The sequence below is a fragment of the Molothrus ater genome, chromosome 6 (genome assembly GCF_012460135.2).
Source record: "Molothrus ater isolate BHLD 08-10-18 breed brown headed cowbird chromosome 6, BPBGC_Mater_1.1, whole genome shotgun sequence".
Lineage (NCBI taxonomy): Eukaryota > Metazoa > Chordata > Aves > Passeriformes > Icteridae > Molothrus > Molothrus ater.
In genome coordinates this window covers 15028094-15043109 of record NC_050483.2, presented here as the reverse complement: position 1 = coordinate 15043109, position 15016 = coordinate 15028094, and the positions used below count along the sequence as shown (strand labels likewise).

General features: G+C 46.1%; 3 protein-coding genes across 8 annotated transcripts in view; all 3 read right to left on the bottom strand.

The window, feature by feature from the left end:
• The window catches only part of CARS1 (cysteinyl-tRNA synthetase 1), a 33229-nt gene extending 32401 nt beyond the window's left edge, over window positions 1-828 (bottom strand). The window contains exon 1 of one of the 2 annotated variants that reach the window (XM_036384224.2): window positions 740-828. In XM_036384224.2, coding sequence (XP_036240117.1) covers window positions 740-767 — 28 coding nt within the window. In that variant the 5' untranslated portion in view covers window positions 768-828. The remainder of the gene's footprint in view (window positions 1-739) is intronic. The other variant, XM_036384223.2, reaches the window with a different exon arrangement.
• Window positions 829-1297: 469 nt separating this feature from the next.
• LOC118687321 (tumor necrosis factor receptor superfamily member 10B-like) lies at window positions 1298-13431 on the bottom strand. Its single transcript, XM_036384245.1, has 11 exons — window positions 11847-13431; window positions 10454-10544; window positions 9584-9715; window positions 9370-9481; window positions 9008-9054; window positions 8705-8887; window positions 7979-8080; window positions 6985-7019; window positions 6843-6893; window positions 2807-2852; window positions 1298-1999 (listed from the first exon to the last, which is right to left on the bottom strand). Exons 1-11 carry the CDS (start codon window positions 11892-11894, stop codon window positions 1695-1697), a joined length of 1152 nt encoding a protein of 383 aa, XP_036240138.1. The 5' UTR covers window positions 11895-13431; the 3' UTR covers window positions 1298-1694.
• A 73-nt stretch (window positions 13432-13504) lies between these two features.
• Window positions 13505-15016, bottom strand: part of OSBPL5 (oxysterol binding protein like 5) — a 174410-nt gene continuing 172898 nt past the window's right edge. For all 5 annotated transcript variants that reach the window (XM_036383434.2, XM_036383435.1, XM_036383436.1 and 2 more), the window contains one exon: window positions 13505-14850. In XM_036383434.2, the coding sequence (XP_036239327.1) occupies window positions 14715-14850 (136 nt within the window). In that variant the 3' untranslated portion in view covers window positions 13505-14714. The remainder of the gene's footprint in view (window positions 14851-15016) is intronic.

Here is a 15016-nt window from a genome sequence, read left to right as displayed (position 1 = left end):
AAAGCTGATCCCTTGATGACAAGAAATGTTGCACTTTAGTGGGAATATTACATGAGTTGAATAAAGATCAAAGTAACTTTCGGTTACTTTGTTGCTTTATTAAAGAAAAAGGGGCAAAAAATATCCGTATTTACAGATCCTCAACTGGAATGACAGAAATTTCCAACCCTTTACATACCATAATGGTATTTCATACTTGCATGACTGGTATGCCAAGTTTCCATTTGCTACAGTAGTGCCAAAAATTATAGTACTACCCCAGCCCTCCTTCCATATGGAAGCGAAGAGTCCAACCCATCATTACAACACGACCACAAACAATGTCCGTAAAAGTCCAAAAGTTCAGGCGTGAGTTCAGGGGAGAACCCCTATGGCTTGGGAAGGCAGTGCGGGAGGCACGGAGACAGGTGAGAGCGCTGACGGCGCTCTGAGGGCGCACGGACCGAGCGCACCGAGCCGGGCACAGCTGCTCCCGGACGGCGGTGACGAGGAGCTCCGAAGTGTCCCCACAAATCGCGAACGCCAGCACCAACCCTACACCCGCGGCGGGCACAGGCGAGCCGCATCCCGCGGGACGCGCCCCCAGCGCGGGGCTCGGGGCAGCGCGGCCCCCCCGGGGGACGCGACCCCGCCGTGACAGCAGCGGCGCCGCGACCCCGGGCCCCGCCGAGCCGTGACAACGCCGGCCGCCCCTCGGCCCGGCCCCGCCGGGGGCCCGCGGCGCCGCTCGCCAACCTACCGTGCTCGGCGCTGGCGGCTGCTGCCATCCCGGAGCTGCTGCTGCTGCCTCCGCCTGCCCTCGCTCCCGAGCTGATGCAACAGCGCGTCCGGAAGCCTCGCCCCGCCCGCACTACGCTACTTCCGACGGGCAGCCCTGCGTCACCCGGGCAACGGGCAGCGCCGCGCGGCCCCACACGGCACGGCACGGCACGGCCCCACACGGCACGGCATTGCACGGCCCGGCCCCACACGGCACGGCATGGCACGGCCCGGCCCCACACGGCACGGCATAGCCCTGCACGGCCCGCACCCACACGGCACGGCACGGCACGGCCCGGCCCGGACTCACACGGCACGGCATAGCCCTGCACGGCCCGCACCCACACGGCACGGCATGGCACGGCCCGGCCCCACACGGCACGGCATGGCACTGCCCCGCGCGGCACGGCCCGGCCGGGAAATGACCGCCCAGGGCACCGTGCCAACCGAGCCCCCGCTCCGAGCGCCGCCGCCCGCCTTTCCTTAAATAGCCCCAAGGATGGAGGCGCCGCCGCCAGAACAAAGTCCCAGAGCCAGCTTGTGTCTGAGCCAGGGTTTTATTGATGTGCTTCAAACATAGCGGTGCTGAACACTCCGAAACAACACAAAATGGTTTCGGAAACTAAAGCATCACAGTACTCAAAAACAGCAGCGGACTCCTGGTCTGCGCCCCCCAGCTTGGGACCGCATTGCCACAAACCAAGGGATGTCCCAACTTCTGGCTCCGAAGTGGGCATCCAGCACCTGTGTTCAATATTTTATGACTCAGAGGTAGGAAGGTCATGTAAACATGAAAATAACAAAGGCATTACATCCCTTCCGGCTGTGTCCATGAGCTGAGGAGGCTAACTCCATTTCTACCAGCAGTTCCTGACACCCTCATTTAAGCAAGTCTGAAGACACACATATGTACACAGGAACATTTTTGCAGTTCCTCATAAACATTCATCTTCAGCTTCTACTTTACTTATAATGTTATTACTTTTTAAAGTGTTTAATACGCTGTAATAAGCCTTGGTATCTATGTGCTTCAATGCATCCAGTAAATTATTAATACATTGTTCCTTTCCCAGTGTCTTTTTCCAGATGAGAAGCATCTGATACGATTGTTCATCTCTATTATTAGGAAATTTAGAAATAATTTTATCAATATCATTTTCCTGTAGAAGAGTTCTCATAAGCTGCTTCCACTGCTGTGGTGGTACTTCCTTTGTAAAGACATCAAAGGTCTCTCTCAGTTCTGCAAGAAGAAACACACAACACACATCTACTTGGACTTTAAAACACAGGGCTTTTTCCCATAGCTCACACACATTCTTTCCCCTTAATTTTCAGCCAATACCTGCACAGACCAAATAGCAGCAGCAAGGCAGAGTTTGGCACCTAAGAAGCAGCAGGACAAATAAATTTTCTACTAAGTGGTCTTGAAAGTAGCTAAAGGTATTGGTGCATTCTCAGTAGTGGTCTCCTAAGGCAGGACACCATCCACTGTCTGGTTTTGAGGAAGGCTTCATTGGCTGGTGTGTTCCCTTGGCAGGGCTACTGAAGAGGAAGTTTTAACTACTCCACCATGCTGCTGGCACAGGTTTGCCACACCAAGACCACCAGGAGCAAAACCCACCGCTTGGACATCCAGCACAACAATTTTCTGCCTACAGGAGGGTGTATGGAGGTTTGATGCGCTCTTCCACGTGACAGGACATTTGACTGAGAGACCTCTCACTCTGACCTACACCTCACTCAGTAAAGCAGAGTACACTGCTGCAATGCAGACTTATTTTAAAACATTTTTCAAAAGTTGGTACCATTCTTAAAATCATGACTGCGCTATACTCCCATGCAGAAAAGTCATGCTCCAAAGTAGAGCAGTTCACCACAGGGATTACAAATGCAGCAATAAACCTGTTTCAGCATATTTTACAATAAACTGGAAGCTTTATAGCTCTAAGCAATATTCATTAGCCTCTTTATACTACTCCGTAAATAGACTAAAGTCAACAGGAAATAAAACCAAATTCCAAGTACAGCCAATTTATGGAATACTTACCACGTTGAGAGAGATCTTTAACAATGATCTGACTTGGTTCTCGTACCTGTAATACAAAGTTGGATCATTACTCCAACAAATCAGGGTGCTTCACTCACTATTATTTTTTACCTCTTTGACAGCTTGCTTTTACATCACACACAGCAAAGAGGGGAAGGGAAGCAGATTTCAGAGCAGACCTGAAAGTACTGGAGTAAAGAAAATTGCATGGTGAAACAAACATGCTACTGGCTCCAAGGCAACATTTGCTGCTATCACAAAACAGTAGCTTCTGTCAGGGAGGTGAAAGAGGCAGAGTAAATTAAATTAGGGATTGAAGGTTTTTTTCCCCAAGCTATCACTTTCCATACTTCCTATTACATCTTTAAGGAAAAGTTTCCTCTGTTTTGCTGAAAGCTCTGGGAATAGTTACAAGCTCAACTAAAGGGATACCTATATTAGAGAAAATACAGTGATCATTTCACACACATGCACTTATCTTACAATTTGCTGGAGTTCCACTTGGAACATTAGATAGGCCAGTCTGCTGAAAAGCAGAATTCTGCACAGGTTTTGCTGCCAGTGAGGACATAGCAATCCTCCTCAACCATGCTGTCATATGGCACTTCCAGCTCCTGCACAGCAGTGTCCTGCTCAGAAACCACACTATTTTCCACTATTTTCTTCTGGGGGAAAAAAAGGAAATACTTGAAGCCACCAGATGTCAGAGACACAAAAGGAGAGCTGATAATTTGACAAAGTAACAGTCTTTACAGAATTAGACTTCAAATGTGTAAGAGACAGTCTGAAGTTTCCCTCATTTGCCTCACAACCGTCACAAGGACAGGACCAAGATGCTGAAGACCCTGACTGGAGTTCTGGCCTGGCTGAGGTGGGTGCTTGCCACGTGATTGTTGGCAAGTCTGCTTGCTGTGTCACCATGGTACACTGCTTTGGGCAGGGCCTGACAAGGAGCAGCTCACTCTCTACACTTATGCCTGCTGCACTGTACCCACTCATCACAATGGCCCCTGGATTTCCCCACCTCATGGCCAGATGCACCCACTTTACAGTAAGACTGACTTTCTGGGGTAACTTCGGTGATCCCCCACAGAAGATGCCTCATATGCCACATGCCCACCGTCAAGGATGGAGACTGAAGCCCCCCCCAAGGACTGAGACCCTTAAAATTCTGACACGGGGCACTGGCCTGACTGAAACAGGATGTCTGCCAAGTGTTGCCTGTAGGTGGGCTTGCTGGACCAAGACTGGTTTCTCATGGGACCCAGTCCTGAAACAATGGGACCTGCTCACTGCTGGGACTGAATTGTCCCATTCAGAACTGGACTGTCTGTACTTGTTCTCAACAGGCTTATTCTCCACTGTCCTGTACCTGTTCCCTTGACATAAGACTATAAAAGACCCCTGAGTTAACCAAAGACTTTGAGATTCTCCCCAACGTGACAAGACAGATCTATTGGCTGGACCATGAGGATTTTGTCTCTGTTGGTAGTTAGTCCCCCCCCCCCTTCTTTTTCCCTCTGTCTCTCTATCCTTTATATAACCTTTCTAATCCTTCTACACATTTGCTGAGGGCACTCAATAAAAGGTGCATTTGTTTTGATTACAACTGAGAGTCCCCTGCTGTGTGTCTTTTGCACTCTGAGATTAGTAAAACAAACCATCACAACCCCCACTTGTACTAGCAGATTGTAACAAAATGGTTTCAGAGCCTGACTCTCCACCTCCCTGGCTGTTCTGCACCCACCAGACTGCAGCGTAAGGCACAGAAGTTGCCTCCACAACGACCACAGGAAATGTTTCCTGATGTTCTTACTGATGCGGATTGCTGCTTGCTCCTCTCTAGGTACGGTAGGTAGATACCCCACCTAAGAGAGGAGGGAATTAAACGGCCTTGCTGCACCCGAGATGACCCAACAGCACCAGGGACCCCAAGTTGTGCCCCCATAGCTGTGTCAAGGCTGATGCTCAGAATTGTTGCCAAGTAGCCTGTCAGCTCCATGGCAGTGCACTACCTTGGGCTGTCTGTGGCTGGATTAGCTTTCCTGCTGGGTTCACAAACTATAATCAGTTGAAAGAAGCCAGTGAGCACCCATGTACATTGCATAGTTTTTGTGAGGAGAGGAGGGAAGCCAGCAGGAAAGGCTCCCTTCATCTCTGGCCTTATCAATTCATTAGACAAGCATAGCCAGGGAGTATAGCACCAGGTCAGCATGAACAGTACAAGCACAAAGCAGAGTAGCATGTCTCACAGGACACATAGTGCTAAAGCTGGTAAACTTTAGGAATATTTATTTATATGTGGAAAATGAGGATGAGGAGTCACCATTCTGCCCCTGAGACTTGTGTTTATTAAGGTACAAGCCCTTTGTAAGCATAAGCCAGCATGCTTTCTGTTTGCACAGCAACAGTGACCCACAGGTGACACCACCCCAAGACCAACATGCATAAGTGGGGATGTGAGGAGGAAGCCCCCTCTACATATGCCACAGGTAGCTGTGCATCAGTCTCACTGAAACACTTTCTGTTTAAGGGTATAAGCACATTAAGAAGTTGATCTAATTTATACAGGATGATTCTTAAACGGGAAAAAAAATGACTGAAAGAGCACTGTCATGGCTGACACTTTTGTTTCAAAACCCAGCATCAGCTATTCAAGTATCAGCAGTTGTTGGGGGCATTAGAGCAATATGAAGGGAAGGTGTGTAGGTGCCAAAATACTCAGTCTCAGGACTGCATCAGTGGAACTCTCCTTAGGAAATAAACTCTTACAGCAGCACCAGCACTCCAAGTGCAGACTTTGCATCTGCCTGTGACAGCTCTTAGATGAGAGACAAGTGGCACCATGCACCAATTTGTAACCGCATCATTCTGCAACTATTTTATTGAAATTAAAGACATGTTATATTTGCTATTCCTATGCTACAGCATTTTTTGACCAGGTTTTTTGTCATGTTTCTTCATCAGCTTCTATAAATAGATGAAGTGTTGCAAATCTGGCCAGGGCATGAGGGGAGATACAACCCAACAAAAAACCTGGGGTGTTTCACATATTTGAGCCACTTATGGACCTTAAAAAAGAAAAAGAGCAGAGTTTAGGGTGAGCCTTTGAACATCTCTTTCAATTCTGTTTCTTCGGTCTTCAAATATTTTTGGCATAATTAAAATGCATTTAATTACTCAAAATGTCTAATTAGTAACATTAGACAAGAGTGATACACTGGGTGGGTAACGCATTGGTGCCCTCACAAGAGAAGCTCCAGGGAGAAAAAAAGTGCTGTACACACACTGAGAACAGTCTGGATATTTTTCCTAGTTGCTCATCAAGACTAACATTTGTTGTGTAAAACTAAGACTGAGCTCATTTTTGCCTTGTGGTGCTGGTAGTGATGTAGCTTCTAACTAGAGAAGGTAAAGCCAGCTTGTATTTACTTCATCCAGCCTTGTATTTGTCTTGCAGTTTTTTAGACTCAAACAGTAAGGTTCTGAAATGGCATTTGGCTACAGGATGCCAGGGTATACCCAGCTTCAAGCTGGAACATATGCCAGCAGCCAGCCTCAGCTGGATAAACCCTTTTTAGGGATGCACTTTGAGACTGGCATGCTCTGAGCCCCGAACTCCACCTCTTTTGGGACTGCATAGGACCAAGAATTCAGACTGTCAGGTCCTGGTCTGTAGCTTGTGACATGAGCCCAGAGGCAGGAAGACTCAATCACTTTACTGGATCAGGATGGGTTAAGTCTTATGAACTGATAATTTGTAGTCACAATGCAATGAGAGTTGGAACATCACCATACTGCAACACCAAACAATAGCTGCCATCAGCTGGGAAATATAAATGGGAAGCAGCAAAAATAAATTAATTGGGTCAAGGTATCGCTTGGAGACAGTCTGAAGTGAAAACTTGCAGCTAGTCCAAGTTTTTTCCCCACTTCCAAAGCATCCTGGTCACAGGCTCTGAAGCATTTTCCAGTATTGACAAGGAGACACCAGCAGCTATTAAATGCATCAGACACTTGCTAATTAATTTCTGACCTTGCATGAATCACAACTTGTTGCATCACAGGAGCACATCCTAGCAGAGATCTACAGTGAGACAAACATTAAGGACTGTGTGTCAGGTACAATTAGGCTGTGAGCAATTAGATATTAAACACTTGGTCCATCACATACTTACCAGATGTCCCTCTACATCTTTAACAGCTGAGGCAGCTGAAAAAAAAAAAAAAGTGCCTGAGCAACTTATAAGAATTGCAGCAACTTAAACATGGCTGAAATCACACAAGACTTATACACAATAGAAACTTTTGTAACACAGCCAAAGCTTTTAAAAGCCATTTAGTTCCTTGGACCTGTCATACATTTCACCCCAGTACAACCCTTAGCAACAGCACACTGTGCCTTAATCCTGCTTAGCAAAATGCAGACTACAAGATGCTGTTTGACTTTTAAGCCACTCTTGCAACCTCCTCTACTCCAGCTTTTGTTTCTCAGAATTTTCGTAGGCTATCACAATACAGAAGGCAGAAATTGTCTTTACTGCAATACAATCAGTAAGACATGATTTCAAACAACTTAGCACTTAAGATTCATAATAGCTTTCAGTATTATTTTAACCACACTAGTAGCAAAAATACTTTAACACACAATAGTGGAAATAGAAGTTTCCAAGGAAAACAGCTCAGTTTCCACTAAAAAATAAACTCGCAGAGGACTTAATCAACCTAACATGCACATTAAGAGATTCAAATGACTAAAGGGAACCAATTTGTACCAAAAAAATCTCCAGAACCAAACAGTGAAAGTAATTGGTGATCTAATTAGTTGCTACTTTTGCCCAATGCATCTGAACCCCCACACAGGTTTTTCCTCTTTGCCAATGCGAGGCAAGTTGATTGGAGAAGTCCTTTTTAAGGACCTTATGATAATCTTGCTTTGAAGCAGAGGCATCTATCAGCAAGATAAGAAAGCCCATAGTTAAGGACTATGCATTTTATCTACCAAGCAAAACTACTCTTCACTTTACTCATTTGCTAATTTCAATCACATGCAAAATGAATTAGAGCTTAAACAGATCCCCTGTAAGGCAACACAAGAACCAGGGACAGCCCTAGTGCATGCTTTGCCTAACTCTGGACAGCAAATTTTATGGATAATAATCAAGCAGTTACCTTTATCACACTTCAGCTTTCTAACAAGAACAACAACAACTATGAGCAAACCCAAACCAGCCATCAGCAGCACTGGAATAACCCAAACACGAGCTTCCTTCCCTGCAAAGAGAAAAAAAAAAAAATCACTGAAACTGTTCCCCAAAAAGATATTCCTTGCTGTCCTAGGGAAAAACCTAAGCCCAGAGCTAATACAATAACCCAGATAGTTTGTCGTGGGACTCTCATGGACACATTGCCCTGAACATGTGAGCACTTGTTCGCACTGCACATCGTGCTCCCAAAGGCATCAGGGAACTCTGCAGAGAGCTGCAATACAACTTCCACAAGGTTTTATGGAGAGACACTTAAGGGGAAACAAGTATGCAAAAGATGATAGCTAGCTTTGGGTGCTGTAGCATGGACAGTGTGCACTCCTGGCAGAAGAGGAAGCTACTCCAGGCACAGTAAACATCTTCACACTCTCCAGAACTTTCAACTGGGTCACCCTTACAACTTGAAGGACCCTGGCAACACATGCAGCTTTCCACCAAGTGAAACTCAAGGTGGTTTGTCCCATCAACCCCTTTGATAACTTGCCTTTAGCAAATAACTCCCAGACTAAAATGCAACTGCTCTTAAGTACATTACAGTAGTTGAAACCACTGTTTTACAGACTACTCTGGTGTTATTAGCCTGAAGCCACAGACCCAACAAACCAAGCTGAGTGGGATTTGTGTAACAGACCTTGATTAGTTAAGCCTAGTTCTGTGGTATCAGTGGAATTCAGCAGGATTTCTTTCCCATCCGGATGCCTGAAGTGGAGGGTAACAGAACATTGTATCAACATTTCCAGATCAGTACATAGCTCTGTCCAGGCCCGATTCTTTTCCAGACAGAGCTCAGAACCATGAATGGAACATGCATAAACTTAGATAGAGGTGTACCTTTAAACAATCCAAGACAAGACTACAAGATAAAAGCAAAGCAGATAAAATTCATGTATGTTAGCATCTAAGTGGAAGGGGAAAAGAAAAAAAAACCACAAACCACAGAGTATAGGCATTATTCGTGCATGGTTAGCTATGGTTAGCTTCCTTCAACAGGTAGTTCTACATACTAAAATTTTAAGCTGGGTGCTAGAAAGTTCATTCAAGTATGTTTCTGTGGAAATATCAGCCTGAAGACATGAAAAATGAAAAATGCAAGTCCACATATACCCAAGTCCACATCTTTCTAGGTCTCAACATCACAGGTTTGTTTTGACACCTAAAATTTAAATGCATGAATAATGTCATTTGGCTTCAGGGCAATTATTTACAGCCTGATAACACGTGTTAACTATTGCCACAGATTGGGCCACAGCTCTAACATCCCCTAGAAGGAAAATAGCAACTTTTTCTCAAACTTACTCTTGACTGATTCTCCGACACATTTCACAGTCCTCATAATCACAGAAATACCCTTGTTTGCACTGGCATTCAGCATTCTGTGTCAGAGTACAGGGTCTCAGAGTTATCTGATCTAAAAATAAAATATAAGTTAGCAAGTGCAAAGATTATACTCAGGCCATAAAGGCGATTTACTTTTAAGTTCAATATGCTAAGGTTCCATAAGGTTTGGTACCCTCTTTGCACTGTCTGCAAGGCAAGCATTCCTCCAAGCCGTTGGCATGGGCAGTAAAGCCTTTTCCTTGCTTGCAAGGGTCACATTTTCCTTTCAAATGCGAAGCATTGCAGTGGTCAGCAACAAAGGTACCTGTAGAAGAGAACAGGCAGCAGCAATCTTGGGATCTTTTGACAGACAAAGGGCTAAATCTAGATATTACAACACAAATTTCTGAGAAAAGTTCAACTCTTCCTTGCAAATCAATCAAATGCCACACAAACCAATAGACACAGGAGAGTCAGGAGGCACATTTGCAATTTGCCACTCAGAGGGAGAGGTGCAAAACGAGGTGTCCAGCAAGGCATCTGCTGGAAGGATGAGTCACCGCAGCAGGCAGGGAGCCTGTGGATGGTACCATTGCTGAAGAAAGGGGCAAGCCCAGGGAGAATTGCTTTCAATAAACATTTTTTTCTCCTTTGTCTGAATCCCATGTAAACGCACCAGTAAGCTTCTGATAATAATGAGAGATTTCTTCTTGGTGCAAAACTTGTTAGCTCTGCACACATTGAGCAAGGAGAGGAGAGCAAAACCATACTGAAGCTTTGCCCACAGACACAGAAATATCAGAATTCCCCTAGGCCTGCTCTTTGTGTTAACTAAGTCACTTAACTTCAAAAACTTTATCCTCAACCACAAGCAAAGCCTTCCTGGCTTGATGCCAAAGCACCTCGCCCAGTCACCACCTGATGCAATAAGGGGCTCTCACTTCAAAATGGAGCCCAGCCTTTACAGCACCAAAAAGTCCTCACGGCTCCACCCAGGCTTACACTTTCCCAGCATGCAATGTAGGAAGCAATTGCTATCAGCTGTAACTACTCAAAGCCTTACCTGCTTCACAAAACACACAGCAGAGACCTTGATGGAAGTACTCTCTCTCCCCACAGTTTGCTCGGGCTCTAGGCATCGTCAGTAGCACAACCTACAGCAGAGGCAAACAGGAGACTCCTGAGTGAGTCATCCTCCCTGGACACGATAACTATCTCGGGGAGATTAACTTGTAAAGACGTGGAAACACATTCAGAAATTTATGGGAAGCCACAGAGGAAACCCAAACTAATTTCTGCTAAGTGCTGCTCACAGCAGTAATTGCCATCACAAAGCTGGGGTTAAGGCAGCACCGTGCAGCAGCTGATGGGGCTTTAGGCAACTGTTGCCACACATTCCTGCCTCCATATAAACTTTTGTTTTCTTTCCACTACCTCACTGCAGTTGAGCTGCAGACGCCAAAGTTTTTGCGGTGTGCAAGGGATTAGTTTCTCCCTTGCCTCATCCTTTTAATTCATCAGAATCAGTGGTAGCCTCGCTCCCGCAAAATTCAGGAAACGCCCCACAGACTCCTCCAACACCTCTCACTGGCTCGAATCTTAGGCAGAAGACAAGCCGAGTCATTAGCAATACTACAGGAGCATCGGGGTTTTTTTTTTTTTTTTTAAGAGAAAGAAGCGTGCAGACCGCGCACTACTGGGCAGGGCTCCCCGCAGCCTCTCAGTCCCGGTGTGTCCAAGCGCTTCCAGGGAAGCGAGCGCAGGCTCGGTCCCGTGGCAGCTGAGTCACATCCTCAGCAGCCTCACACAAGGCGAGAAATCCTCTAGAGCAAAAGCAGGAGAAGAGGAGGCCGGCACTCCGAGCCCCCCAGTACTCATTGCCATCAGCGGGCAACGTCTAAGCCAAAACCAAGAGGGTCTCGCTCTTTAAACTCTCTCCTCGGTAGACTGAAAATCTCCCCCTAACTGTGGGGAGGTGAGAAAACTTCCAGTTTCACACTTAAATAACCCGAGGAGTACTAAAGAACTCACTCCTGACTTGTAACTTTTTTTTTTCTTCGAGGAGAGAAGGAAGGGCGGCAGCGAGTGCGGTAGTAACAGATTAGGGACGCGCTACATTCCCTGAGGGCGCTGGGTTCACGGCAGCGGCGCTGCCGCAGCTTTCCCTAGACATCAAACACGATCAAAAAGTTCGAGAAAGTTACCAAAGTCTCTTGAAGAAGAAAAGGACGGAAAAACCCACAAGGCTCCTTCACACTAGACCTGGAGGAAGACTTTTTCCGCCTCAAAAGCCAGGATTTGGGTTCTGGCTGCGGACGACTGGCAGCCGCCACTCGCGGCGGGTGCGGGGGAGAGAAGCGCAGCCGGGACTCACCAGCAGCAGCAGTAGGACAAAGCCCCAGCTCCCACGGCACTTACCAGCAGTAGGACAGAGCCCCAGCTCCCACGGCACTTACCAACAGCAGCAGCCCCGCCGCTCGCCCGGCTCCCATGACGGCGCCCATCGCTCTGGGCCCTTCCTGTGCCACCGCCGCTCTTATTCCCGGTGTGGGGGGACGGGGAGGGAGCGCCGAGAGCGCCCCGCCTGTGCCCCGCCTCTACTTGGGCGGCAGAAAGCGCAGTTAATTGCCGCAGGTGCTGAAGGGCTGACCACCCTGATCACAAAAAGCAGCGGGAAAGGCTGTGAGGAGAAATTTCCCAACACTGCGCAAACGAAGTGCATATAATTGTTTCCTAAAGTTCTTAAAGGGCTCTTACGTTTCTAGTCAGTAGTTGTTCCAGAGAAATAACGTTTCTGGCCGTGCTTTTCCTCAAGAATACTTTTCATTTCCCATGTGCATGTAGGAACACTCACCTCCAGATTGTAGAAACTGGATTAAAATTAATGGCACAAGGATTCATAGGCTGTTCCTTTTTGGATTATTTTCTAATCCTCTGTGGCAGCAGCCGTAAATGTTGGAAACTCTGCTGATGCTGAAATAACTTGTTGATAGTTTCTTTCACTGAACTGCTACTCTTCTGGTAACAATGTTTATTTTACTCAACTGCAGTTACAAGTCCTAGTGCAATCCTTGCGGGTGCATAGTTTGGTAAAATGGAAATAATTCTAACAATTTCCTGCATTCACATTTACACCCACTGAAGGCTTCCTGCTCAGCACTGCTTCTCTTTGGTTCAGGGGAGCTTGGGCTGTTTGGGTTTTTTCTGTTGTTGTTTGGTAACCATTTCCCAAAGCTGGGATACAGTTGTACCCAAGGGATGCAAACAGCCCTACTGATGTGGAGAGGCTCCTATCCATAACTCAAAACACATGCTCCAAAACCAGGATGAGAGTGATGAGGAAGGCTGTGCTGATAGGCTAGAGATGTGCTGACTTGCTGAAGCATTCAAAGGAGATTAGTGCATGTGTTTGCACAGCTTTACATCCAAACACTTGGATACAAACAGGAGCAAACACTTTGAAGCTGCATAGGGAACTTTGCACAGCCTGGAAAGCAGAGGCAACACCCTCTCACTGAGTTTTACACCACAGGTGGCATGGGTCAGACTTCCTCAGAAAGAGTGACTAGGATGACATCCTTCAAAAAGGCACCCAATCTGTGTCAATGATGTAGGTATTCTCCAAGGTTGTTTCCTCAAGGATGAAGAATGCTTCGGTTTTCTGGAGACTTTTGCTAATAACAAAGCCACTCTCACCCTTTAACATTTGTGATCAGTTTCCTGAATGTCAGCTTCCAGATGCTGGCTCTTACCCTGCCTGTTCATATCAGAGAGCTGCAGCTCTCTCTATGGAACAATCTATTCGCTATCCTCAAGTTCCTTGATATAAACGTTTCCTAAGTCCAAGACAAGTTTGTGCATTTGCATGTACAAAAGTGAAGATCAAGGGAACCGCTTCTCTTTCTGTGGAAGTTGCCACAATAAGAAGACAATTTCTGACAATTTCTGACAATTTCAGCCAGAGTGGTATTAAACTGCTATTGCTGTTCTAACTTATGGCCCAGGTCGGACATTCTTGGAGACAATTTCCTGTAGATTTTCCTCTAGGACGTGATTTACTTTTAAAATACTATCAAACACAAACCCAAAAATAATTTGTCAGATAGACTGTCACTGAAAGTTGTGTGTGGTTTTATTTCAACATATCAAGCACAAACAGGTTTCCCCTAACTGGGGAATATGACGAGGAATGTACTTAAAAATTTGGAAACATTTACATTGAAAGATAGCCCAGACTGGCACCACCACTAAGTATTTTAAGGCTGTATATATAGCAGTACTTACCACTTGGAACTACTTCAGGCCAGAAAAGAAAGGCTTAGTATTGTCTGCAGTCTACAGAAAATATTGCAAATCTTTAAAAAATGGTGTAAAATAGGAAGACTATTAACAGGGTTGAACAATGCAGTGGCAAAACCCTCCCTCTTTCCTGACCTTTGACAATAAATGTGCCTAAGACCAACACACGTACACCTACATCGCTCCCATCCTCCTCACCTATGCTGGGGCAGTGGATTTCTCTCTACAATGCTAGTGTGTGATATTATAAAACAGCCATATAGCAAATAACAATAATAGTAAGTGACCAGGTTTTACAAACAGGCGTGCGTGTCTGACATCACCCTCGAAGGGCCAGACCCAGGACACCAGTCAGCTCCGTAACCAGACAAGGAGCTTTCACTGGATACTTCCCATTTCCTAAAGCAGAATGGCTCTAGGAAATTGTGTGTATTTACAGTTTCTGTGGAATGGAAAATAAAACACATCCTGAGGTTCCATTCTGCATGGGCTGACTAAACAGATTATGACTTAATACCCCAGGTATCCTGGATTTTTTGGACCAACATCAACTCCCTCCTGTAATTAAAGGCAGCCGGACAGGCACCGTGGACAACAGTTCTTTACAGCTCCCCAACTGCTCTTCCTCACTCCTGGAGCTATGACCCAGGCCACCATGACTTTTCCAAAATGTTGAGGTGATTACCATTTTGGGGTTACCAATACTGCTGGGTAATTATTAATTGCATCAGAAAATGACAAAACATAGAAAACAAATTGCACAATTAAAGCTACATTTGGCTTCAGCATTAAGGCCCATACAGGTTAAGAGGTCCTTGAAGATGTACATGTAAAAGGCAAAAAATGACATAATCTGCAGGAACAAAGTTTTGCAGGTTCCTAGGTCCCTTTTTAACCTCTGTTTTTCCACTTCCTTCCACCTCTGCCGTGTTGGTTCTAAAGTGCTTTGGTGCCTCGCTGGGCTCCTTGCGCGAGTGGCCCCCTCCTGCAGCCAGTGATCATTATTGCTGCCAAATGTAGTGATTTTATTTGAAGACATAATTAATGAAGAGTTGACATGTAAGAAAGATGCAGAGGAGAAACCAACAGCGAGAGTCCAGGAGGAAGCTTTCAGAAGAGGCCTTCCTGTGGAAGGACTTTTTGTTCAGAGCGCTGAGATTTCTGCAAAAGAAAGCAACATGATTATTTGTGTGTTGGAGAGAAGTGTGCCTTCACACGTGTGCATACCCAGAGCTCCCACACCACGAGGGAACCCTGCACTTTGATGACACCCTCAGAGGCAGAGCAGTGTGCCCCCCCAGACTTTGCCTCCCTTTTTAACAGGAAG

Coding starts and splice junctions, on each gene's coding strand:
- LOC118687321 (XM_036384245.1), bottom strand. CDS start 11,894: ATGGGCGCCGTCATGGGAGCCGGGCGAGCGGCGGGGCTGCTGCTGTTG. Junction 10,545..11,846: donor CGGCGGGGCTGCTGCTGTTG/GTAAGTGCCGTG, acceptor CCTCTGCTGTAG/GTTGTGCTACTGACGATGCC. Junction 8,081..8,704: donor ACTAGGCTTAACTAATCAAG/GTCTGTTACACA, acceptor TTCTCTTTGCAG/GGAAGGAAGCTCGTGTTTGG.